The following is a 26,339-nucleotide window of genomic DNA, read 5'->3' as shown; positions in this document are numbered from 1 at the left end:
AGGAAGTGAGAAGTAATTGGACTTCCCTATTATCTGAAGCTGGATCTAGTTCCAGGCTTCTTTCCCCAACATTTATACGTAACTAGAATTTCTATACATCCTCAAACTGGGTGCATGTTAAAACTCGTCGTGCAACCCTTCCTGACATGAAGGCACCAAAATGTCTACAAATGCAGTCATTTATCATTACCTAAATGGCTAACATGGTTCCAATTACCCCTAAGCTCCCACTTTAAGGTCCATAAATACTCCTGAGGAAAATTCACTGCTGTGAGCTCAGTTCTGTCTTGCTGAAGCTCCCTTCTGCACTATTCTCTAGCATTCTTTCTTTCTAATAAAACTTTCCTTATTCAAAACCTATACTGTTGTCAGTAAATTCTTCCTACTACCTGTGAACCAGTGACTTTCCGTTGCCAGGGATCTGACACCTTGCCCGGTAATTATTTATTGATCAGCTTAAGACTTGTTTACCTCCTTGAATGTTCTTGTACAAAGATAGTTTATAGATAGACTCTTCAACCAAATGAAACATTCTTACCAATTCTGTTTTATCCTAGTAAAAACATAAAGACTAAAATGTGAATAAGAACAAATTGCCTTTTATTGAGTTATTGGAAGTATCTCAACCTAAGGCCACTATTAAAATACTGTTCCTGTACCTTTCCCATGTAAAACCCTTTGTTGAAACTAGCCTGGCTCACACACTGTGGAAATGCCAATTGTTCAAGCCATGCACACTTCTCAAAATAGCCTTCCTTGTCCTTTAAATCTTGTTCTTTCTTCAATGATTTATTCAAGTCTTGTCTTCTTGATTACTACGGTTAGTTCACAGTGATTTGTTCCTAAAGTACCAATTATTTGTAACTCTTTTTGAACCTACACATATATTGTTGGTTATTTTTTAGTATAAGTAGCTACTCTTTTCTATTATTATAAACACTCCAGGAAAATAGTGCTTATATTTGTCTGAATCCCTGATTGAATGTAGTAAGTTTTCAATAAATATTTATTGATAGAATGTGCTTGTGTGATAGGATTTGTAATTGTATGTTAAAGGATGGTAATAAATTACCTAAGATTCATTTCTGTCTCTTATCACATGAAGTCTTTACTATGTATGTGTATCACATGAAGTCTTTACTATGTATATGTAGATATTTGCATCTTGCTTTGAAAAATATTTCATATAATTACATCTTCTCTTGGAAAACACCTTTAGAATTAATTGGCTTAAGCTTCGTTACTAAAAATGTTGAACAAAACTTTCAGTATTCTGAGTTACTTATGCATTCTGAAATAAAGGTTTTACTCCCTGGCACATGGTAATTAAAGTGAATAATTCTTCCTTTTGTTCTTTATTTCAGAAACAAGGACCTACTAACACACTCTTGCACCATCTTGTCCAAGATGTGAAACAGGTAACCTAATTAAGAAGGCGTGAACATGTCTTTGTATATTGCCTTAGCTTTGTGTTGGAGGAGTCACTGAATTTTGCTTTGTAAAATGCAGATTTGGATGGTTTTGTTAATTACCTATCTTCTTTACCTTGATTTGAACAATTTCATCAACAAACCACACTCTTACACTTTTTTCCTTAATTTGCTTTATGTTTTAAAAGACTTGATCCACCAGTTAGGTGATATTTGCTAATAAAAAGCCATGAATCAGAGACATGCAATGCTTCTAACCAGTCTTCAGCTTACCACGATACAATGGTGGTGCCTATGATGATGATACCAGCTGGAAATAAAGAACTTTGTGGTTGCGTTATCCTTATTGGAGGACTAATATGTGATTTCCATTGTTTTTTGGTATCAGTGATAGTTCCGGCCGTCTCTTGCTGCTTTTGTGAGTCTGCATTGTTCTAGGCAGTCAGGTGGCTCCCCTCCCTATTCTATACTCTTGGTCACATTTTGCTCATGGTGTTCTCAATGAACTGTGATTTAGGTCAAACTTAAAGTATTTGATTCTCCATTAGTTACCAAAACCTGCCAACTTTAACAAACTTTTATATCTCAGTTTCTTGTCTTTCCATTACCAGTGACTTTTATCCACATCCCCTGAACATTGGGAGTACTTTTTATTTGTCACTATGGTTAAAATCCAAGGCACATTTAAAAAATTCTCTTATTTTTCCAAAGTCTGATATTTTGTTCGAAGGAATGTGAGCTTTCAGGTTATGTTGATGTGGCGGGAGAGTCAGAGTGAAAGGAAGACATTTCCTTGGTAATTTTTTTTTTTTGAGATGGAGTTTTGCTCTTGTTGCCCAGGCTGGAGTGCAATGGCGCAATCTCAGCTCACTGCAACCTCCACCTCTCAGGTTCAAGCGATTCTCCTGCCTCAGCCTCCCAAGTAGCTGGGACTATTAGCGCCTGCCACTGTGCCCAGCTACTTTTTTGTATTTTTAGTAGAGATGGGGTTTCACCGTGTTGGCCAGAGTGTTCTGAAACTCCTGACCTCAGGTGATCCACCCGCCTTGGCCTCCCAAAGTGCTGGGATTACAGGCGTGAGCCACCGTGTCCGTGTCCCACCTATTCCTTGGCAAATTAGCGGTAAGCAAAAGTGTCCATACTCATGTAAATTTAGTTTGTATTGATTTATGCAATATGAAAATGATTTTCTTTAATTTTTTTCTTAAACTCTGCCACAGAAAACTGAAAAAAGTGATGAACTAGGTTAAATATGTTCTAACTAGCAGTAATAAGAGCATTACTTTTGGCATTCCTTGAAAAAAGTAAATTATGAATGTAAAAAAGAAAAATTAAATTATTTACATTCATATGTATATAGCCTTATTTCTTGTTCTAAGCTTTGTGAACATTAGTCACAATCTTCATTTCAGAGACCTTGTTCAACACTCTGTGTGCCTTTAAAATTTTACTATAAATGGGCAGTTCAAAAGTGAAGAGGTAGTAAAGTGCGATTTAAGGAGTCAAAATAATTTTTATTTAGACTAAGACCCACATACATGGAAATCTACCATTCAGCCCTCCTGCCAACCAACCATAACACTTGTCTTGGCACAGCCTCATGGTTTTGTTTGTTCATTTATTTGTTTGTTTTGCTTTATTGCAATATTCTCTTTATTGTGGTGATCTCAAACTGCACCCACGATGTCTCTAAGGTATGCCTGTATAGAGTTTCAGATAGTTACTCAGCTCAGCCAAGCGCATATGCTAAACTCTGGGTAGACAAAGACAGACCCTTCCACACAGTCTGTAAAGGAAAACAGACATGTAAGCTGACAACTTCAATATCCTTGTAATATATCCTGTGGGATTTTGGATCATAGGGAAAGTAGATTATAGACACAAATACCCCCAAATAGGTCCTGAAATGTAGAAAACACTGTACTGTCTATACTGGATTAAGTTCAATTCAAAGAAGAACCTGGCTGCCTAAGCCTTATGTTTTAATATCGAATTTGACTCTGTCGTTCTATATTCCTTGTTTTCACTTGTTCTACTTCCTCCCATATTCTTGTTTTACATATGATGTACTCAGTGCAGTGCAAAGTGTTATATCCATTTCAACAAAGAGAGAAGCTGAAAAGCTAATCCAATGTTGATTTTGGATCACACACATTCAGTGTAGACTTTATGATTTTTACTTCTGTTGGAGTAGCTATATTATTTCTAGTTAAAAAAACTCTCTATATACATATTTGTTTGTTTTTTTTTTCTACTTGTTTAATGTTTTTCTCTTACTTCCAATTGGGAACTCCATATGGAATTTTAAAAATTTAAATGTATTTTACTCAAATGTGTGTGTATATATGTTTGTGTGCATGATAAGTAGAATGAGAGCAAGAGTTAGAGAGAGAGAGCATGCATAGATGGAAGCACACATTTAAAGTCTATGCATTGAGAAAGCATATTAAGGCTAAGATATTTTTTCTTCTGAACTGGCAGATTGCATCAATAGCTGGTCAGTTAAATTAATCAGTTTGTAAAGATATTTAAAAGGTATGTCTACCTCTTTGCAATTAATTTGATTATGTTCAAATGGCATGGCAAGAGAAATGGAAGAAGATAACTAAAAGTTAAAAGTTGTCGCATGTTTTTGTTGCAGCATACTCTTCTCTCAGGCTACCGAATAACCTTGATTGACATTGGATTGGTAGTAGAATACCTCATTGGTAGAGCATATCGCAGCAGCTACACTAGAAAACATTTCAGAGCCCTCTACAACAACCTCTACAGAAATCATAAGGTAGAGTAATTGAAAAGTGCCTAAGTAAAATTGAGAATGGTTAGGAATTGTTTTAGAAAAATGGCCTGGGAAGTTCAGACAAAAATAGCTCCTAAAATGGTCGTTTTATTTATGGACATTTGATATCTGCTGTATGTGAAGTATACTGTACTAAATGTTGCAGTGTTGGCCTGGGATGCATAAGGATCAGAAGTTTAGAAACTCTTCAACAGATTTATGAATAACTAGCCATAATATAAAACAGTATATAATACATGCTAGAGTGACTTAGAAGGGATGTGATGAGGCAGGTTAGAGGGAGAGATGACCAGTTCTTTTTTTTTTCCTTTTCTTTCTTTTTCTTCTGAAAATACTGATATCAAAAGCTTAATCAGATTAGACATGTAAACTCATCACAGTCCATAGTCTGGAGATAACAAACTTGGTATAAGCCTGTAGTGATTATATGACAGATGTGTGTAGACTGTCCTTAAAAACACAAGTGATACATATTTTATTTTCCACGATAGTTTGAAGAGTCTAGGAATGTAAAACTAGAGTTATTGGTTAGTAGTTAGCAGAGGAAACATTGCCTATTTCTTGAAATTGCCATTATGGATTAGCAACCTGAGGAAACTCATTCTTATTAGAAGATGAGGGGAGGGTTAGAAAATGTAGTTTTGGGTATTTTTGTTGAGAGAAGAGAAGGAGCAGTAAAGGGCACAGCCTTTGGGTATTCAGGTATGTTTCCACTGTGACAAGGAGACCTTCGTTGCTGGAGAATCAGTGTCATATGGTTTTAAGGAAGGAGACTGGAAAGGCAGTTTGGGCTAAGATCCCATAAACAGCATAGAATATCAAGCTACTTGAGTTCCTTTATAAAGAGTCAAGTGACGTGAAAGCCCAGCTTAGCTTTCAGAAATGAAGAAGCAAAACAGGAAACCCAAATCTGACACAGAAAAATTATTAAGATTTCAAAGGCATAAGGATACACTTAAGGAGGTATCAGCTACTTCATTTAACTATAATAGACATTGCTGTGAGATCCCCAGTGGCAAGTAGGAGGACTGACTGTGGCGTTGGTGCAGCTCAGTGTGGAGCTTGCTAGGGAAGATCCCTTAGTGCCCTTTCTTCAAATGGCCTGCCAGTATGAAGTCACCCATTTCTTGGATTGTCTTCCAGTGGAATGCAGAGTTGATTGTGCATCATATTAAACTAGATTGTAGTAGTTACAAGCACATGATTTTGGAGTCAGAGACATCTGGCTAGGATTGCCTCCTAGTTTTGCTCTTTAGTTGCTGAGTAATCTTGAACAATAAGCTTAACTTCTCTGTGCATGTTTCCTCATCTATAAATGGGAATAGTAATACTCCTTTTATAAATTTGTCAGAAGGATTACATAAAATAATATATGAAAAATCCATGCTCCTGGTACACAAAGGGTGCAGCAGAGTCATCGTTAGTAATAATGGTCATTATGATAATTACTATAATGACACTATTAATTCTATATTACAATAGTAATAATAATTTGGGTGTTGCCTTTAAAAAGTCTTCACCTTATCATTTCTGTGCTCGATTTTTTCAACAAATCAGAAACTTAAATAAAGCAGTTCAAAGCCTATAGTTTAGATTGGGCATGGTGGCTCACGCCTGTAATCCCAAGACTTTGGGAGGCCAAGGCAGGAGGATTGCTTGAGCCCAGGAATTCGAGACCAGCCTGGGCAACACAGTGAGACCCAGTCTCTAAATAAATAAATAAATACATTTTAAAAAACAAAGCCTATGGTTTTTATCATATTTTATGTTAGTCCCTTTAAGAATGTTTCTTTTGTTTTTGTTTCTTGTTGATGAAAATTTCATGCTAATGGCAATGAGTTGTGTTGTTGTTGGGCGTGGCCACTGGAGTTATGGTGGAGATATTATATAATATCTGAGAAATTTCATAACTTCCTGTCTTAACCTTAACCTTGGAGCTGCTTGTGAATGGGAATTTTTTCTTATCAGAACTGTAAATCTTTATTGCCTATTCTGAACTTGTTCCAGGGAGAGAACATCCATTCATTCTAATGGAATTTCCACATAGTGAAGGAATGCAGATATATAATAGGGAACAAAAGAGTGTGTTCTCTAAGATGTTAGGAAATAACAAAATGCACAATGAGATCATTAGAGGCTCTTGTTGGGTGCTAATCATGGATGAGAGACAGAGGCATGGATATTTGGTAGGACACAGCATTATATTTGTTTTTTATTATTGTCTAGAAATAAAATATTGTGACCACTATAATCTTCTCCCCTCATTTTGTCTTATTTTAAAAATGAAATAATAACATGTGCCAGAGAGTGATCAGCTTTGTTCCAAACCTTTCCCAGCACCGGAGACGCTCCTCAGGAAATAGAAATGAGTCTGCAGAAAGTACGCCGCACTCCCAGTTCATTAGAACTGCACAGCCATACAAATTCACGGTACCATTTACTTGTTTTTAGACTTGAAAAAAAAAATGTTTTTTACAACTCGAGACTGTTTCTTCATTTACGTCAAAGAAAGGGAGATGTAAATAGAGGGACCGTTTATAAGTGCCATAAACAGATGGTGCGAGTCAAAAGCATAACACAGCTGTCCAGTACCAACAGTGAGCAGAGGCGCAGTGATGCTCTGGACTTGCACTTTAGCCTCTCTTCCGTGTTGCCATCCCTGCTGTGTCTAGACAGTGACTCAGTCAGGTGATCTATGGGATGGTACTTTAAAAAATGTGATCATTAACCCAACACCATACTCTGATGTCCTGTTCCCCAAGGCCAGTTGGATGTGAAGTCTGTTTCCTTCTTTTCCTTCACTTCTCTGTTGCACTGACCTTTTGCATCTTCATTTTTAAATTTTTTCCTTTTTGAGGCTTTCTTGAAATTAACATAAATCTAATATTACAGTATGATAATGATGATGATGATGAGTGTGTGTGTGTATACAACATTGTTATTCCTCCTAGTCTCATACTCCTCCAATCCCACTTTACTCTGAGAATAAATGCTTTTGCTCAAGAATTTCCATGCAAATGGTTATTATGTTAGCTGAAAGAGGTTTGCTTTCCATAGCCCCTGGTATGAAAGAGGTATTTCATAAAATTACCATTGGTCATCATCAGTGAACATGAATTCCTTTTATTTATAGAAATAGAGGAAATGGATTATAATTTTTTGCTATGGTCTCTCAAATTAAAAAGAATAATTATTGAATCTTTAGTATTTGCCAGGTATTATACTGAGTGCTTGGTTGAACTTGGAAGGTAGGTGGGGAGGGGAGGATATAATGGTGTCTGAGAAATGGTCTCATCTTCCTGAAAGTCATAACCATAGTGCAGTATGATGAGCCCAGAGATAGAGACACACAAAATGATATAGGAGTACGTGAGGAGGTAGAGTGGCATGGTGAGTGGGGATTTATCAGGTGGAGAATGGTATTTCATGATCACCTGTTACCGTTGCTGATAAATATAATCAGAATTAAAGGAAAAGAAACTTCAAATCAATCTATTTGAATACATGGTGGCTACACTAGGGATGTTTCCCCAAAGGAAAGATAATGAATCTATTTGCTAAGTGAGGTTAGAGCTTTTTAAAAATACATCATTCTCATGTATCCAATATGTTATTTTGACCCATTTCCTTGAGAAATTAAAAGTTATCATGTAGTCTCTAATTCAGCACTCATCATACTGCACTGTGGTTATTATTTTGAGGAAGATGGAACCATTTCTCAGGTATTGTTATATCTCCCCCTACCCACCCATCTTTCAAATTCATATTAAGCACTCTGGGTATATCCTAAAGAGGTACTGCGTTAAGTTATGCTAAATGACCTTAAGATATATCAGTTCAGGGACTCTGGATCTGTTAAATGCAACAAGAAATAGATTACCTTTTATGGTCTAAATTTTGCTTGCTGGCTTATAGAATCTTATTATTATTTCCATCTCTTCTTCAGTAGTGATTTAAAAAAAATCTGTAGGACACCTGCTGTGTTGAATTAGGTAAAACATCATGCATCTGAGTATTTGAAAACTCATTCCTATTTTATTTTCCAACAGGAAAAGTCTGTAGTCCTTCATAAATCAAGGAAGAAGTCAAAGGAACAAAATGTATCAGATGACCCTGAGTCTACTGGCTTTATTTACCCTTACAGTGACCTGCTGGTTTGGGCTGTGCTGATGAAAAGGCAGAAGATGGCCATGTTCTTCTGGCAGCATGGAGAGGAGGCCACGGTTAAAGCAGTGATTGCATGTATCCTCTACCGGGCAATGGCCCATGAAGCTAAGGAGAGTCACATGGTGGCTGATGCCTCAGAAGAGTTGAAGAATTACTCAAAGTAAGTGTTCTCTCACTTCATACTAAACATCAACACTTCTTAGAATGGCTAGACACTTTTGTCTCTCTCATCTTTAAACTTGTAGGACAAATGGACTTACTGCCATGCATTTTATGGACTCTCCTATTAAAACGGTCTTCAAGTATTCTAAGGAACTTTGTGAAGTAAAAGAAGGAGAGGTGGCCTTCAAGTCAGGGGACTTGAGTTCTAGTCCAGCTGTTGACTAATTAGACAAGTCAGTTGACCAGATTTCGGGGCTTTAGTTTCCTAACTATGAAATGTTCAATTAATGATTTTGAAAGCTCCCCCTAACTCAGAACTCTTTGATGCTAAATTAAAGTAAGACATTGTTTTCATTAAGTATCTCTCAGGAGGAAAAACAAATAAATGCATTTTATTAAAGAACCAGAGAGTAATGGTGGAAAATAGAAGTTAAAAATGCTTTTGGTTTTTAAGTTACTAAAGTGTTATAGTAGTGAAGAAAGAATGAAAACTAGAATCAATGGAAACTAATTTATAATTTTGATTTAAAAAATTCCCAGGCTGGAGGCAGAGGTTGCAGTGAGCTGAGATTGTGCCACTGTACTCCAGCCTGGCGACAGAGCAAGACTCCATCAAAAAAAAAAAGAAAAAATTCCCAGGCTGGGTGTAGTGGCTCACACCTGTAATCTCAGCACTCTGGGACACCAAGATGGGAGGATTGATTGAGGCCAGGAGTTCAAGACCAGCCTGGGCAACATAGCAAGACCCTGTCTCTACCAAAAAAAAAAAAAACCCCAAATTCCAGAGAATGACAATGTCTACCTTTCAGAGGAAACATTCTCCTCGAAAATCACATGAGGGTGTCTCTAGGTCTAGGTCTATAGCTTTCTTAAGTCATGTAGGTATTTTATAAAATCTTTTTTTAAAAAAGTGATTCCATAGCTTTCCTTACTTGCTAGTTGGGTTCTGAATGGTCTTTTTTTGTCCCAAAAAACAACAAAACAAAACAAAACAAACAAAAACAAAACTTTATTAGGTCTTATGAGGGAGTCCCAACCAAGCTATGTATAAGCCTATGTATAAGTCCTAAACCAAGCTATGTCCAATAATGTGGAGTGGCTACTCCCCATGAATAGCTCAGGTGTGAATTAAATTCTGTATGTTACAATGTAAACTTCCTAGTTCTGTTCCTACAGGAAAGGGAGAAAAATCCCATTCCTGAGTAGTAATTCCTTTCAAATAGTTTCTGGAAACTAAGATTATTAATCTGCTGTTTGGTGTTGTTGGCTTTTTTTTTTTTTTTTTTGAAGGAAGCCTAATGATTGATATTTTCTGAGCCTCACATCTAATCTTTTACAATGTTTCTAAATGTTCTAAAATGTTTCTAGTAATGCAGCTCTCTCACCTGCCTTTGTTTTCTTCATTTGCCACCTTCATGGCAGACAGTTTGGCCAGCTGGCTCTGGACTTGTTGGAGAAGGCATTCAAGCAGAATGAGCGCATGGCCATGACGCTGTTGACGTATGAACTCAGGAACTGGAGCAATTCGACCTGCCTGAAACTGGCCGTTTCAGGAGGATTACGACCCTTTGTTTCACATACTTGTACCCAAATGCTACTGACGGACATGTGGATGGGGCGCCTGAAAATGAGGAAAAACTCTTGGTTAAAGGTAAATTTACTTTACTTGCTTTATGGAGTTTAATGTTAGTTTTGTATAAAATTCTGTACTCGACTTACATTTTCTTCCGGAAGTGTGTCTTCAGGAGAACCAGTTAGTATCTTTGAGAGCTCTTTTGGAGGTTCTAGCAGGGGAGCGCAGCTACTCCTATACCCTTGACAGAAGATTGGTCCTCTGTTGAGGATGGTTGTCTTCTGCGACTGAGCGACTGCCGGAGCGCGCAGCTTTGGGAGGGATGAACATGGAGTGGTGGGACAGGAAGGGGATACCTGCCTAGCCGGCCAGATCAGCCGAATCAACCCTGGCGATCAATGGGGTGACAGATGGCACGGCCAGATCGGCCTCCAGTTAATATCTTTGATTCTCACAGAAGATCTGGGGTCTTCCCAGAGGAATCTGTGAAGATGACTTTTATGTCCCATGGCCACAGTTTCCTTTTGAATAATGGATATAATTGTACCTGCCCTGTCCACCACAAAGATGAGGGTGGTTAGAAGAAGTTAAAAGCATAGACAAACATATGTAAGATTTCATTATTACTAGTTGCTATTGCCTCTAATAATTACAACAAAAGTAAATTAGACTTTTTAGTGAATGTTTTTTCAGTGTAAGAATACTAACAGATAATAAACTAAATAAAATTAATAACTTCTGTTGTTCTGCTCACCCAGTGTGTGTGTGTGTGTGTGTGTGGTTTTCTTTTCTTTTCTTTTTTTGAGAAAATAAGTGACTGTTTCATAAGGCTGCCCTCCAATACATTTGTTCACATGACTAACCATCTCAAAATTCTCAGCCTCATCTGTTATCTTAAATTATCAATAATAATTTAGTTGACTGCTAAGGACATTTACCTTTGACATCAAACCTAAGTCTAAAGGCTTTAGGTTATGGCCAAGCTTAAGGAGTACACATACTTATGAAACCAATTAAAATGAGACAAAGAGTGAGTATTAAGAGCTACGTAAGTCTGTATTTTATATTTTAATTTTATTTTTCCTAGAGTTCTTAAAAATATGAAGTGTCCCAAACATAATGACTATTTTTCCACTGATGAAATTATAGAAATAAGAGAAATGTCAACCAAAAAGGATCTCAACATAAATCCTTTTAAAGAAAATATCAGAAACAATAATTGTTTTCAGAAGTTCTCCAATGATCTGCTTTGATTGCACCCTTGGAACTGAGGAACTAGAGATGTGAATGGGTTCACCTCTAGCTACATAAGTTCAACGTTCAGGGAGTGAGATAAGATATAGATAGCTGGTAGTTTGAGAAATAATTTTCCTCATGTTTGTGTCCTGTATATACTCCAGTTTACTAGAAATCTTTATTTTTGAGAACTTAATGAATTCTTGTTCTTCATATACTTCATACCAAAAAGAAGACTTAAGTGAAGTAAGACTAAATGTTTTACCCCAAAACGTAGAGTGAGTTAATAAAAAAGGTTGAGTTATCTACTTAAAGTCTGTAAGCTGCAGTAAATGTTCTTCTGCAGTGTCTAGATCCTACTCTGTCAGTGCTTGGTTGGTGAATTTTAGAAACAGATTTGCAAATAATTGTAAGATGTCCTGGCTAGGCTAATTCCAAGTAGAAAAAGACTGTAGAAAATCCATGTAGAGAGATGTGGATGGGAAAACTCATTGTAATGCTCCATATTATCCCTTCGAGATGGGATACTGTTGTTGTTGAATACTATCTCATAAGCCAGTTGTTCTTTTTTTTTTTTTTTGGAGACGGAGTCTCGCTCTGTCGCCCAGGCTGGAGTGCAGTGGCCAGATCTCAGCTCACTACAAGCTCCGCCTCCTGGGTTTACGCCATTCTCCTGCCTCAGCCTCCTGAGTAGCTGGGACTACAGGTGCCCGCCACCTCGCCCGGCTAGTTTTTTGTATTTTTTAGTAGAGACGGGGTTTCACCATATTAGCCAGGATGGTCTCGATCTCCTGACCTTGTGATCCGCCCGTCTCGGCCTCCCAAAGTGCTGGGATTACAGGCGTGAGCCACCGCGCCCGGCCAAGCCAGTTGTTCTGCAATGGACAAAGGCAACAGAATGTGGGGCCTCTTCAGGAAGTTGACTAGAGATTAATTAGTACAGTATTACCACTGGGCATGGTAACTGCAATTTTTCCAGACCTCGAAGATTGCATGTATTTTGGATTCTACATCTGGACAAAACAAACACACAAATAAAATCGTATTAGAACTGGAGAAAGTCCAGAGAATCTTCACAGGAGATCAAGCTTTAAAACAGGATGACAAAAGATAATTTCATCATGAAAAAAAAAAAAAAAAAAAGAAGTTCGACAAGATATGACTTCAGTTTACCATACTTAATGATGAATGTCAAATAGGTTAAATCTTCTTTTTGGTCACTGAATACCAGAATACTAAGGCCTACTTTTAGCTTGAAAGAGGTAGTGTTCATCAAGTTGATATCAGAGCATTTATTAAATCTTTTAAACTCTTTACCTTGGAAGGCCATACAAGTTGAACTTAAAAAAATTTTTTTGAAAAGACTGTTAGTAGTTTATGAATAATAGCAATATAATGAAAAAAACTTGTGGATGTCTGGATCTATACCTTCCTTGGGTTTTACTAGTAGGGAAAAGACACGTGAGGGATGGGAGATGGATCTAACAGAAGGTGATGGTATAGTTTTAGATTCTTGATTTTATAATATCAACAAATTTTAATGTGTTTTATGTGGTAATATGTACTTAATGGCTTTAAAATATTTTTAAGCAGTGTGCTCACTGAAAAATAATACTTGTCACTGCCCTGTCCTGCTGCTGCTAGAGGTAAATAATTACAGTGTAGTATACATATTTTTAAACTTTTAAATGCATATATATATGCATATAAATAGCTAAGGTTTTTACTTTTATTTTTTAACAAAAATGGGATCACTCTATGTCCTTCTATACAGTTGGCTCTTCATATCCATAGGTTCCACATCTGCAGATTTAATCAACTTCAGATAAAAAATATTTGGAAAAACACCCCCAAATAAATAACAATACATTGAAAGTTATACAAATGGAAAGTCAATACAGTATAACAACTATTTACATAGCATTTACACTGTATTAGGTATTATAAGTAATCTAGAGATGGTTTAAAGTATAGGGTAGGATGTGCACAGGTTATATGGAAATACAACACCGTTTTATACCAGGGACTTGAGCAGCCTTGGATTTGGTATCCTTGGGGTCGGAGGTCAGGGGTGTCCTGGCACCAATCCACCTTGGATACCAAGAGATAACTGTAATTTGATTTTTTCACTTAACAATATAGCATGGCTACCTTTTCATTATATTCAATATTGCCTTTGTCTTTTTAATGGTTGCACAGGAGGAAAGGTTATTCCAGACCAGCTGTCCCTCTCTAGATAGACATTTAGGTTTACACCAGTGTTTTGCTTTTACAAATAGTCCTGCAATGAACACTGTTATCCTCAAACACTTGTACTCATGAATATTTCTGAGGGAGACACTAGAACTGAAGTTGCTGAGTCAAAAAATTATTTGTAGAAACGGGATGAAAATTGAACTGGGATGAGTCTGGCATTTTCTATACACTGAAATTCTTAATTTCGTTATTTGTCTAGTATGTGCTTTTGTAGTCCCTACTACTTTGTTTTGCTTTTTTTTCTTTTACAGATTATTATAAGCATTATTTTACCACCCACCATTTTGACGTTGGAATTTAAAAGCAAAGCTGAGATGTCACATGTTCCCCAGTCCCAGGACTTCCAATTTATGTGGTATTACAGTGACCAGAATGCCAGCAGTTCCAAAGAAAGTGCTTCTGTGGTTAGTGCAAAATCATAATGAACTGAATTTTATTGTATTGACTGCACGCAAACATACACATCCTTAAAGTTTACTTATATAGCCATCTTTTAAACAAAAGTTACATTGCCTCTATTTCAGGCCAGTGATGACAGATGGTCCTGGGGTTATACGTTATTTTAAAATGCCTCTGACTGATCAAGCAAGCATTTAGTTCTCTTGTATAATCTTAATCATGTTATGCTATGGTCAGGTTTATTAGGTACAATAGACCTAATTAACCCCCATATACAATTAAGCAAAATATCTTATTTCTACTTCAAAGCCAAAATCAAAGACATGGTTTGGACATAGCTGTATACCAATTTATTAATTCAATGACTCGTTAGTGGCCACTTTACATGTGCTAGACGTTCTGTGGACACTGAATTAATTAAGGCAGATGCAGCCTCTTCCACTGTGGGGCTTATAATCAGACAGAGTATCCACAATATTTCACCATTGTTCAATTAAAACAGGTATTGAAAAAGTGTTTCGGCCGGGCACGGTGGCTCACACCTGTAATCCCAGCAGTTTGGGAGGCCGAGGTGGGCGGGTCACGAGGTCAGGAGATCGAGACCATCCTGGCTAACACGGTGAAACCCTGTCTCTACTAAAAATACAAAAAATTAGCCGGGCGTAGTGGTGGACGCCTGTAGTCCCAGCTACTTGGGAGGCTGAGGCAGGAGAGTGGTGTGAACCCTGGAGGTGGAGCTTGTAGTGAGCCGAGATCACGCCACTGCACTCCAGCCTGGGCGACAGAGTGAGACTCCGTCTCAAAAAAAAAAATAGTGTTTCAAGTCTGTTCATTATAAATGGCTTATAATCATAACAACAGTCTTCCTTTTGCCTTTAAATTTAACTTAAGCAGTAATTATTAATAAGCTGCTATGTTTTTAGAATTTTTCTAGGCATGGTGTAAGGGGTAGAGGCAGCACTTTTGATGGGATAGGTAAGATTTCATAACACTAATTAAGTCATGCAATTTATTAGCTGAGGAATGTAATTTGCATTGTGTATTGTGGCAGGAAACTGAAGGCAGGTGATGCATAGATGCTCTTTAGAGTGTCACTGTGTTGTCTTCTTGTGGTAATCGTGGGTAATAATGAATATAAAGAAGGCACTTCTGGTAATTGGAGAAGCAAAGCCATTATTCTGGAGCTGAAGCTGTATAGCATCAAATGCTGCATTTGCTCACTGAGGTTTTATAAAACTCCTTATTGAAATTTCTACAGGCAGAATAACTTTGCCATGTGAAATTTAGATCTTTTTAGCTGATAACCTCTTGAAAACATGACCTTTGATGACATGAGTTTTCTTAGGACTAAATTATAGTAAGATGGCAGAATGGGTTAATCAACAGCAGAAGAAGACTCTTCCCATTAGGAGTCAGTAGGTGAGGATTAGGGCTTGGTGACAGTTTTATGATTGAGGTGGTGTTTGAGCTTGACTTGAGGATGTGGAGAGGGAAAAGAGCATGTCAGTGGGAAGGCTACTATAAGCAGGGTCATGGAGTTGGGAAGTGGCAAGGCATATGTAAAGCGTCGCAAGTGGTATGGTTCGGCTGGAATCTAGGTTATGAGGGTTATGTGACAAGCTGGGAGTACTTGTAGGAATGACTGGAAATTAGACTGAGGCTAGATCATGTAGACTCTTGTATATCCTGTAAAGGAGTATGATTTTTATTCTGTAGGTTATGGAGAGCCAGTGAATGTGTATGCCAGAGTAGTGAGATGATCTATTAGAGAAATTATTCTGCCTCCAGGGCATAGGATGGTTTAGCAAGAAGACTGGCTGGAAGCAGGGGGAACATAGACCACGGTAGCCATCCAGGTGAGAAACAGTAAGTCCTTTAACCTGGGTCAGTAGCAATGGACATGGAGAGGAAAAGGGTCTTTTATACAAGGCTGTCTTGAAGGGACACAAGGATAATTGGAGAGGGAGTGGGTTCAGAAGGGGAAAGATGAGTTCGGTTTTAGACAGGTTAATAAATCACAGTGAAATACTAAGAAAGCTGTATAACAAAATCTATTCTATCAGAGCATCATGAAGTGGGAAAGATGACTGCAATACAATGCAAAACAGATATGGATTATAGTAGACTTATTGTTGTAGCTATAATTTTAATCTGTGTACCTGCTGGTATCAGATTACAATTAGAAAAAAAGAGTGTGGGGTGGTCAGGGGGTGTGGGGGTAAGGGGAGATATATGTATGTATGTATGTGTGTATGTGTGTGTATATATATATAAAAGTTATTCAAGCCAAACGTTTTTGTCTTTACCTTCTTCTCAGTAAAAAAATGTCTGAATTTATATTCTCAGGTTGTCTTCATCATAGCAACTGGTGTCTTTGAATTCAACTCAGAGACAGGCCCCATCAGCACTTTATAATCCACTCCAAACTGTCAAGAGCAATTAAGAGCTAATGAAACACTCCTAGAGAAATAATAAGAGAAGTTATTTAATAATAAAGTCATTACTTAAATTGCTTTCTGGGGTCTTTCTGATGTGGTATTGATGTCATTAAAAGCTCATAAGTCATGACTTTTCTAATTGGTTTTACGCCATTTTAATTCTAGGCTGGTTCAAACCTGCTAGGAACTGGGCCGATTCCTACATTTCTAAGTCACAATCCCAACCCCACTGCCCAAAGTGAAATAAATGACTGAATAATTAATCAGGCACTGATGATAACCCATCTAGATGCCCGAGGCCTTAAACATCACATTTTTCTGCAATTATATGGACAGCTCAAGCAAAATTTGATTCATTCCTTAGCTTAAAAAATTTTGCTAATCTTGCAGGTCTGACATTAAAGAGATAACTTTTGTGGCTAGGTGGCAAGAATGGACTAGTTTGAGAGGCAGCAGAGAACATTCCTTTCTTTTAATATTACTTTAAAAAATTAAAAAGTACACGTTTCCTATTAAAAAACTAAAATCACCTAGAAATCTATACAGTAGAGTGATGTCGCTTTTGCTTCCTTTTTGCTACCCTCATATTGCTGCTTCTCAAAGGTAGCCAGCCTGTAATTGCTTCTTTTCTTTTTTTTCTCTTTTCTTTTCTTTTCCTCTCTTCTCTTCTCTTCTCTTTTCTTTTCCTTCCTCTTTTGAAAGCTCATTCTATGTGGGTGTTTGTGTAGTCACATTCAGTCATCTCCTGCTCTGCCTTACATATACTCATTGCTAATTCTGTACATGAGTTAATTCCCTTGGACTGACACATGCCTTTTGGGTAGTTGATGAAAAATCTGATTCTTTCCCCAGAAAAATGCATGTACAACACAAATACTTGCACATGGTTGCAGGGTGTTCAAGGAACTCTCGAAGCTCAGAAAGCACGTGAACTGCAGGCAAACAGACCCTCTGCTATAAATCAGTGGGGAAGCTATCGAAGGTCAGAATCCTAAAACTAATGCAGTGCGTGAATTTCCTATGACAAGGAATGGCCATGCATCATCAGTGTGTGCTCAATTTGATCTTATGTGTTAAGGAAATCAGTGTATTGTTCATTACTTATTTCACAGGGATTTTATGAGTATCCTTAGGTTCCAAAATTTAAAAACATACAAAATTTAGCCAGGTGTGGTGGCAGGTGACTGTAAGCCCAGTTACTTGGGAGGCTGACATATGAGAATCTCTTGAACCTGGGAGGTGGAGGTTGCAGTGAACTGAGACCGCGCCATTGCACTCCAGCCTGGGTGACAAGAGCAAGACTCCATCTCAAAAAAAAAAAGGGAGATTGAGAACAGGGACCACTTTTTAAATCCTTAGAACTACTCTTACTTTGAATTTAATTACTGCAGAGTCAGCTTGCATTTCAGAAATACCTCATATGTTTTACCTGGTCAATAATTTATACAATACATACAGTTTTCTCTCCCTTCAAAGGTAAGATTATAATTTGGCATGTGGGTGCCCAATTATTATTATTATTATTTTTTTGAGACAGAGTCTCGTTCTGTCACCCAGGCTGGAGTGCGGTGGCATGATCTCAGCTCACTGCAACCTCTGCCTCCCAGGTTCAAGCGATTCTCCTGCCTCAACCTCCCAAGTAGCTGGGATTACAGATATGTGCCACCACACTCGACTCATTTTTATATTTTTAGTAGAGGCAGAGTTTCTCCATGTTGGCCAGGCTGGTCTCGAACTCCTGACCTCAGGTGATCTGCCCACTTCGGCCTCCCAAAGTGCTGGGATTACAGGTGTGAGCCACTGTGCCCAGCCAATTAATTTCTAATATTATTTATGATATTTTTTGGATGTGCATGCTTGTCACTATTTTAGTTAAGCTGCTGATAAGAAAATGATTATTTGTTTATTTTATAGAAAGAGTATGATTTGGAAAGGGGCCATGATGAGAAACTGGATGAAAATCAGCATTTTGGTTTGGAAAGTGGGCTCCAGCACCTTCCATGGACCAGGAAAGTCTATGAGTTCTACAGTGCTCCAATCGTCAAGTTTTGGTTTTATACGGTTGGTCTCATTACAACAATATATGTCGGATGAATGATGGTTGATAGCTAGTGATGAAATTGATAATATGCCTGATTTGCCACTTTGCAATAAAAATGTAGAAACCTAGTTAAAAAGAAGTGAGGGCATGACAAAGTAGGTAGCAAAGAAGACTGGAGGAAGGCAGGGAGAGGTTAGGGTGGAGCTCGCCTACTTTTTGGAGTTTGAGAACAAGCATTTTCTTCTCTCTTTGAGTGCTAAGAGTTAGCACTGTTATTGTGGGAAGATCTAGCTGGCTTTGCCCCATTGGTTAGCGTTGCTTCTGTCTCTAAAAACTCCTAAGCTAGGAATTTCCATGGAAAGAAACACTGGAATATTCTTTTCTTAACAATGTGACTGTGGTTAAAACTCTCTTGGCGCTCCTATCAGAGTCCCTCAAATATGTTGTTACACATTCACAAAATGGTAAAACCTCACCATTTGAAGGGAGACCGAGCATTCAAAGATCTGTAGAACAACCAAATTAACAGCAGTGTTTGTAGAATTAAGCAATAGGTGGGTGGATTCTTAGAAAATCAGCAATTGAATCAGCATTTTCTTCGTAGGAATGTGTTATATAGATAGAAAATGATGCAAGTGTTTGTTTTTTTGCCTTCAGTAGTATATGCTTATAAATATATAGAGAAAATGAAATATTTTAGAAGCTGAACTGTGTGAACAAATACTAAATCTATTATGGATAGTAGAGCGACAGAGAAAGCATGAACTATGCTTTAGATGTGTTGAGTGCTTTTCACATTTATTTCATAGAATTTTCTTTTCTTTTTTTTTTAATATTTTTTTCCATGACACAGCCCTCAGGAGATCCTGAGAACATGTGCTCCCACAGCATTTATTTTTCTAATGCTTCTCTATACTTAAATAGCTCATGGCCAAGAGTTTGTACATCTAAAACATTTGAAGTGTGACTATAAAAGGATATTTATCTAAATGTGTTGTATTTCCAAATATTTACCTGGCCAACCACACACTTATTTCCTATACTTATTGAATAAGTACATAGCTGTGTATGATTTTTATCTGTTTCCAAAAATCACATCTGCTTTCAAACAATGAGGTTTTGCTATTTTTGTAACGTGCAACAACATATACGAAAGACTCTGACAGGAGTGCTGGGAGAGTTTTTACCATCGTCATACCATTGGGAAAAGCGTATTCAGGCATTTCTTCCCTTGGAAATTTCTAGCTCAGGAGCTTTAAGAAACAGGAACAAAGCTAAGCAATAGCACAAAACCAGCCAGATCTGCTCACCATGGTGTTTTTAATAATTGGAACGAAACAAAAAGAGTCAAAAGCAATACTGCCAATGTCCAGAGTGTTTAGTGCTTAATTTTACCTAGGTGTGAGTGCTTCGGTTGCTTGTAGCCTTTGTGTAATGCCACTTTGGACTAATGAGTAAATGGGCTTAACGTAGCCTTTAGGAATCCAACCTGTTCTCAAGTAGAGGAATTGTGGGCTACTTTCTCAATCTGAATATCTACTTATCGAATTTGTTTGTAGTCTTTTGCTTATAAATCTTCCAGATTCAGATAGTCATACATTATACATATTAGAAAGAAAGTTATGGCTGAGGGTAACCTAAGGTTCAGATCATTTAATTTGATTTTACTGAGAGCTGACTGCTGTCTTTAAGACATAGTATACTAGGCAGCAGAGGGGGCGGTGAGAAGAAGACATTGCCAAACATCAATGCTGACTTCAAGCAGCTTACCGTTATGTAGGGGAGAACATTTATGTATGTAAATGAGTCCAGTATAAGGAATCAGTATATGGAGATAGTAAAATACAAATAATAAAATATATACAGACAAATGGGCTAAGGTCTGAACCTCAGAGTAAAAGTTAAGGAGTCAATTGTCTAGCCATGCTGAAACCAATGATAAAAAAACTTAAATGCTTGATAGAACAAATTAGCTTAAAGTATGTCCTTAAGGAGTCATCAAAAATACTCAGACTTTGAGATATAGATCAAGAGAAGTATAGAATTGTTGAAATTTACCTTTACTTTCTTATATGCTTCTCTTCTACACCTCCTTAAATCATAGGCACTAATATCCATTATGACTACCTGAAAGACCACCTATTGTCAGTAATACCATTCTTACATAGTTAGAAATGGTTTAAGCTATTCTCTATGTTATCTGTGCAGAACCAAAGTTAAAAGTTAGCAGCAGACTTACCCATGTAGGTAGATAAAAATATATGAGAAATAGGGATCAAGGTTAAAATAATATGCTTTTATGAGAATGAACACACACACACACACATTTTTCTCTCAACTGATTTTTTTTTTTTTTTTTTTTTTGAGATGGAGTCTCTCTCTGTCACCCAGGCTAGAGTGCAATGGTGTGATCTCAGCTCACTGCAACCTTGGCCTTCTGGGTTCAAAAGATTCTCTTGCCTCAGCCTCCTGAGTGGCTGGGGTTTCAGGTGCACACCACCATGCCCAGCTAATTTTTTGTATTTTTAGTACAGACGGGGTTTCACCATGTTGGCCAGGCCGGTCTTGAAGTCCTAACCTCAGGTGATCCGCCCACCTTGGCCTCCCAAAGGGCTGGAATTATAGGCATGAGCCACCGTGTCCAGCCGATACAAGGTTTTTAAATGCAAGTATTGATCAGTGAGGACTGTGTGTTGTCTCTGAGGCTATTTAGAGGACTGCAGTCTCATACATTGTTGATAATAGTGTGAATTGGTAAAGCCTTTCTGTCAGAAAATTTAGTAATATTTGTCACAGTTTTCAATGTGCATGGACTTTGGTAAAGCCTTTCTGCTGGAAAATTTAGTAATATTTGTCACAGTTTTCAATGTGCATGGATAGATATTCTGCTTCTGGGAATATATCTTAAGAAGATAAAAATATTAGATAAGATTACAAAACTATTAATCACTATGGATCTATATGTGTGATCACTATGTCTTAATTCTTTCAAGACTTTGGAAATCTAGGCATACATATATATACACAGTAATTAGACAAACATTTATTGAATGTCTACCATGTGTCAGGCAGAGTGCTGAGTGCTGAGTGCTGAAGATATAAATATTGACAAACAGCCCTTAATTGAAAGGGCTCACAGTTGGACACAACTTTTCTATTAAACAGCATTTTAATCAACATAAAATAGAACTCCCAGCAGTGGTAAATGCCACAGTTCATTGTATTTGAAAATAAGCATCTATTGCCACTACGGATCTGGCATGCTTCACACACGTTTTCTTTCTGTTTGAGACGGAGGGGAAGGCCTGTGATTCCTCCTGGGCTTGCTGTTAGCTTGCCAGCACCCCTGTTGGACATGCAGGGTCCTGGAAATGCCAGTCAGGAGCCAGCAGAACAATACAATGTGTCCTTCCATGCATCTGAGAACAGTGATTTCATTCCTACCTCTAAATCCTAGACTAGAAGACTATGGATTGTTGTGCTTTCCTTGATACTGGGTCATCGATAACCCAAAGGTGGTCCTAGTTATATGTTCGTGTTATCGTGTTGAAGTTCATGCCTGGGTTTCTGCTCCATCTGCTTCTGCTTGGTGTGCTCTGTTCTTGCTCTCACTCACGTCTGGGGAACGTGTGTCCTCCTCACAGATGGCGTATTTGGCATTCCTCATGCTATTCACTTACACCGTGTTGGTGGAGATGCAGCCCCAGCCCAGCGCGCAGGAGTGGCTTGTTAGCATTTACATCTTCACCAATGCTATTGAGGCGGTCAAGGAGGTGAGTTCTGCCATCTACCTTTATCTTCCACATATGTCCTCGGCTTCTGTAGGTGTCCACTAAAAGACTCCTTGGCTCTGGTGATGAAAATGGACACGTCAAGGATGGGGGAAGACAGGAAACACTGACCTTGACTTACATGCTGCAAGAAGTTTATTTGGGGGAGAATCCTTGATTTCAGCCCTTTATCTTGTCAGCTGCTTTCTGTTGGTTGGTGCACTTTGGAAGCAGTTATCTTTGAAGCAGATATCTTGGTGTGTTTACCAATCCTAAAGGATAGATGATGCCATAGAATTGTATTAAACCCTCCAACTATTTGATTTCCCCGAGGGTTTTTTTTTTTTGGTGGGGTTGATTTTTATTGCCTTGCATTACTTTCATATTATCAATTTCATCTAATGAGTGGCATAAATGGCTGAAGTTGTGCAATGTGTAAGGAATATGTTTATAGCTTTTGAAAGCTCCTGCCAAGCACTTTGAAAATTGAAGCTGGAAATCTCTGAGGCAGATAATCCAAGAAGCAAAAAAACAAAACTTGTAAAAATTTCTAGTTTGTAATGACTTACTTAAAAAAAAAAGGGGGGGGGGGTCTGGGTGTGGTGGCTCATGCTTGTAATCCCAGCACTTTGGGAGGCCGAGGCAGGCAGATCACGAGGTCAGGAGATCAAGACTATCTTGGCTAACATGGTGAAACCCCGTCTCTACTAAAAATATGGAAAATTAGCCGAGCATGGTGGCATGCACCTGTAATCCCAGCTACTTGGGAGGCTAAGGCAGGAGAATTGCTTGAATCCAGGAAGTGGAGGTTGCAGTGAGCCGAGATCGTGCCACTGCCCTCCAGCCTGGGTGACAGAGCAAGACTCCGTCTCAAACAAAACCAAAACCAAAACCAAAAACTAACATTCCTGTAAGTTATAACTGCAATCATAAATATTTATGACTTACACTGTTTTAGATGTCAATGTATGTCTCTGTGTCTGTGTATTTACCTATATTTATTTTATCCTAGAGGTAATATAACCAACATTATATAGTTATATTCTTTGTAATTATACCTATGTTGCCTGCTAATTCCTATGTGGAGTTTATAGATTATAGAAAATAAGTCAAGAGAGAAACAGATAGTTATCTGAATTGTACCACTTTTTAATGCTTCAGGAAAAATAGGTGTACTATTTTACATTTCCGTTTGTCTGATATGGTGTTTCAGGAGTATTTTCTTTTCTTAGTGAGTTCCAATATCACATTCTTTTTCTTTCTTTTTTTTTTTTTTTTTCTTGAGATGGAGTCTTGCTCTGTCACCCAGGCTGGAGTGCAGTGGTGAGATCTTGGCTCACTGCAACCTGTGCCTCCCAGGTTCAGGCAATTCTCCTGCCTCAGCCTCCGGAGTAGCTGGGATTACAGGTGCCTGCCACCACACCTGGCTAATTTTTGTATTTTTAGCAGAGACAGTTTCACCATGTTCACCATGTTGACCAGGATGGTCTCGAACTCCTGACCTCAAGTGATCCTCCTGCCTCAGCCTCCCAAAGTGTTGGGATGACAGGCATATGCCACTGCACCCAGCCCAATATCACATTCTTAGTAGAATCTCACTAAATAGCAGTAGTTGGACTGGATTACAGGATTCCTTGCTCCATCCAGTGTTCTTTGCACCCTGCTGTGCCTCCTGAAATGAAATCGTAGCTATACAGATCCACTGCAATATGAGTTTTAAAATGTCTTGGTGTTTCCTCATGCTATTTCAGGATTATTGAAAGCTAGAAAAAGTGCTTTCTATTTTTTTTTTAGTTCCAGTTGGGGTTTCAAGTGACAATCTAGCATTATCAAATGCATTAAATTATATCTTTATAGCATTGTTTAAATCATTACTGATAACTTAAGTCTCTGAAATCCTCGAGTGATTTAAGATTTGGCATGGTTTAGATTACTCTTTAAATGAATAGTTTGTGTATTGAAGAAGATCATATTAACGGGGTTCTTTGGTTGTACCTCCTTTTTTAAGTTTCCTTCTTCCTTCTTTTAGATCTGTACTTCAGAGCCCGGGAAGTTTACTCAAAAGGTGAAGGTATGGATTAGTGAGTACTGGAACTTAACAGAAACTGTGGCCATTGGCCTGTTTTCAGTTGGCTTTGCCCTTCGATGGGGTGACCCTCCTTTTCACACAGCGGGAAGACTGATCTACTGCATAGACATCATATTCTGGTTCTCACGGCTCCTGGACTTCTTTGCTGTGAATCAACATGCAGGTCCATATGTGACCATGATTGCAAAAATGGTGAGTACAGTCTAGTTTTATATCCTGGTATTCTTTTTTAAAATTGTTTTTAAAAGAATTCTTATGGGTACATAAGTAGGTGTATGTATTTATGAGGTATATGGAATATTTTGATACAGGCATACAATGCATAATAATCACATCAGGGTAAACGGGGTTTTCATCACCTCAAGCATTAATCCTTTGTGTTACAAACAACTCACATATACTCTTTCAGTTATTTTTAAATGTACCATTAATTATTAGCTATAGTCACCCTGTTGTTCTAGTGCTCTTTGTAAACATGCTATGTTGTGCAGGCTAGATTTGTACTGCTGGGCTCAAGGGATCCTCCCATCTCAGCCTCCTGAGTACCTGAGACTATAGGCATACACCACCATGTCTGGCTTCTTTTTAATGGTTCTTCATGGTTTATATCCAATAGTTTAACTTTTGAAATTATTATTATTATCATCATTATTGAGACAGGGTCTTGCTCTGTCACCTAGACTGCAGTGCATTGGTGTGATCACGGGTCACTGCAGCCTCACCCTCCCGGGCTCAAGAAATCCTCAACCTCCTGAGTAGCTGGGACCAGAGGCACACACCATCGTGTCAAGCTAATTCTTTTTTGTTATTTATATAGACAGGGTCTCACTATGTTGCCCAGGCTGGTTTCAAACTCCTGAGCTCAAATGATCCTCCTGCCTCAGCCTCCTGAAGTGCTGGGATTACAAGCATGAGCCGTTGTCCCTGGTCATTTTGGAATTATTTATAGAAGCACAGCGAGCAAGATCATGTCACCACTGCCTTCCATGTAACCACAAACTAGTATTTAGCAAACGACCTTGGATAGTATATTGCATAGTTAGTTGATTGGGACACTCAGCTTACCCTTTTGATTAGGGCCAGATGGTATGACATTGAGTCAAATCTGTCTCTGAGCACAGTAATTCCTGAGGACCAGATTCATGTGAGGCTACTACCAATGATATTTTCTGCTAAAATATCCATTTATTCTTGTATCACTCACTGATTCCCCCCTACCATCACGCTCTTAAATTGTGCTTACTATAGGCCACACACTGTTCCAGGTACTTAGTGTTTATTAACTCATTTCATCTTAGCAACAGCTTTAGGAGACAGGTAGTATTATTACACACATTTACATACAAGGTAATGGAGGTTAAGTAAATTCTTTAAAGGAATATATGGGGAGCCGAGATTCAAAATCGGACCACCTAGCTCCAATCTGTCATCTGAGCTTGCTGTACAGTTGTGTCAACTTTTTCTTTTTTCTTTATTTTTTTTTTCTGAAATGGAGTCTTGCTGTGTTGTCGAGGATGGAGTACAGTGGTGTGATCTCTGCTCACTGCAACCTCCGCCTCCTGCATTCAAGCGATTCTCCTGCCTCGGCCTCCCAAGTAGGCTATAGTAGGGACCACAGGTGCTTGCCACCATGCCCAGTTAATTTTTTATTTTTTAGTAGAAACGAGGTTTCACTATGTTGGCCAGGCTAGTCTCAAACTCTTGACCTCAAGTGATCCGCTTACCTCCACCTCCCAAAGTGCTGGGATTACAGGCGTGAGATGCTGAGCCTGGCTGGCTTTTTCCATCTGGCTATTCACAAGGACCTAAGACCTACCCTTCAATAAGTACAGTGTCTCAAGATCAGCTTTGGCTTTTCCTTCTAGAATACTTACTGGCAGGGAAGGAGCAAGTTCTGGAGAATGAAGGGTAGTGCTAAGACAAACAAACAAAGAAGACAGAAAAGAGACAACCTCCAGAACTCCAAAGATTTTTCGTA

General features: G+C 38.2%; 1 protein-coding gene across 1 annotated transcript in view; it reads left to right on the top strand.

Moving 5' to 3' along the window:
- Positions 1 to 26,339, top strand: part of TRPM6 (transient receptor potential cation channel subfamily M member 6) — a 160,860-nt gene that overhangs the window by 74,283 nt on the left and 60,238 nt on the right. The window contains exons 13-21 of the mRNA XM_023213293.2: positions 1,365 to 1,418; positions 4,072 to 4,212; positions 6,568 to 6,660; positions 8,280 to 8,557; positions 9,982 to 10,210; positions 13,876 to 14,028; positions 18,376 to 18,522; positions 22,147 to 22,275; positions 24,302 to 24,553. Coding sequence (XP_023069061.1) covers positions 1,365 to 1,418; positions 4,072 to 4,212; positions 6,568 to 6,660; positions 8,280 to 8,557; positions 9,982 to 10,210; positions 13,876 to 14,028; positions 18,376 to 18,522; positions 22,147 to 22,275; positions 24,302 to 24,553 — 1,476 coding nt within the window. The remainder of the gene's footprint in view (positions 1 to 1,364; positions 1,419 to 4,071; positions 4,213 to 6,567; positions 6,661 to 8,279; positions 8,558 to 9,981; positions 10,211 to 13,875; positions 14,029 to 18,375; positions 18,523 to 22,146; positions 22,276 to 24,301; positions 24,554 to 26,339) is intronic.

The sequence above is a fragment of the Piliocolobus tephrosceles genome, chromosome 14, assembly GCF_002776525.5.
Source record: "Piliocolobus tephrosceles isolate RC106 chromosome 14, ASM277652v3, whole genome shotgun sequence".
Lineage (NCBI taxonomy): Eukaryota > Metazoa > Chordata > Mammalia > Primates > Cercopithecidae > Piliocolobus > Piliocolobus tephrosceles.
Note: the sequence above shows the minus strand (reverse complement) of the source record. Positions and strands in the feature narration are given on the sequence as shown.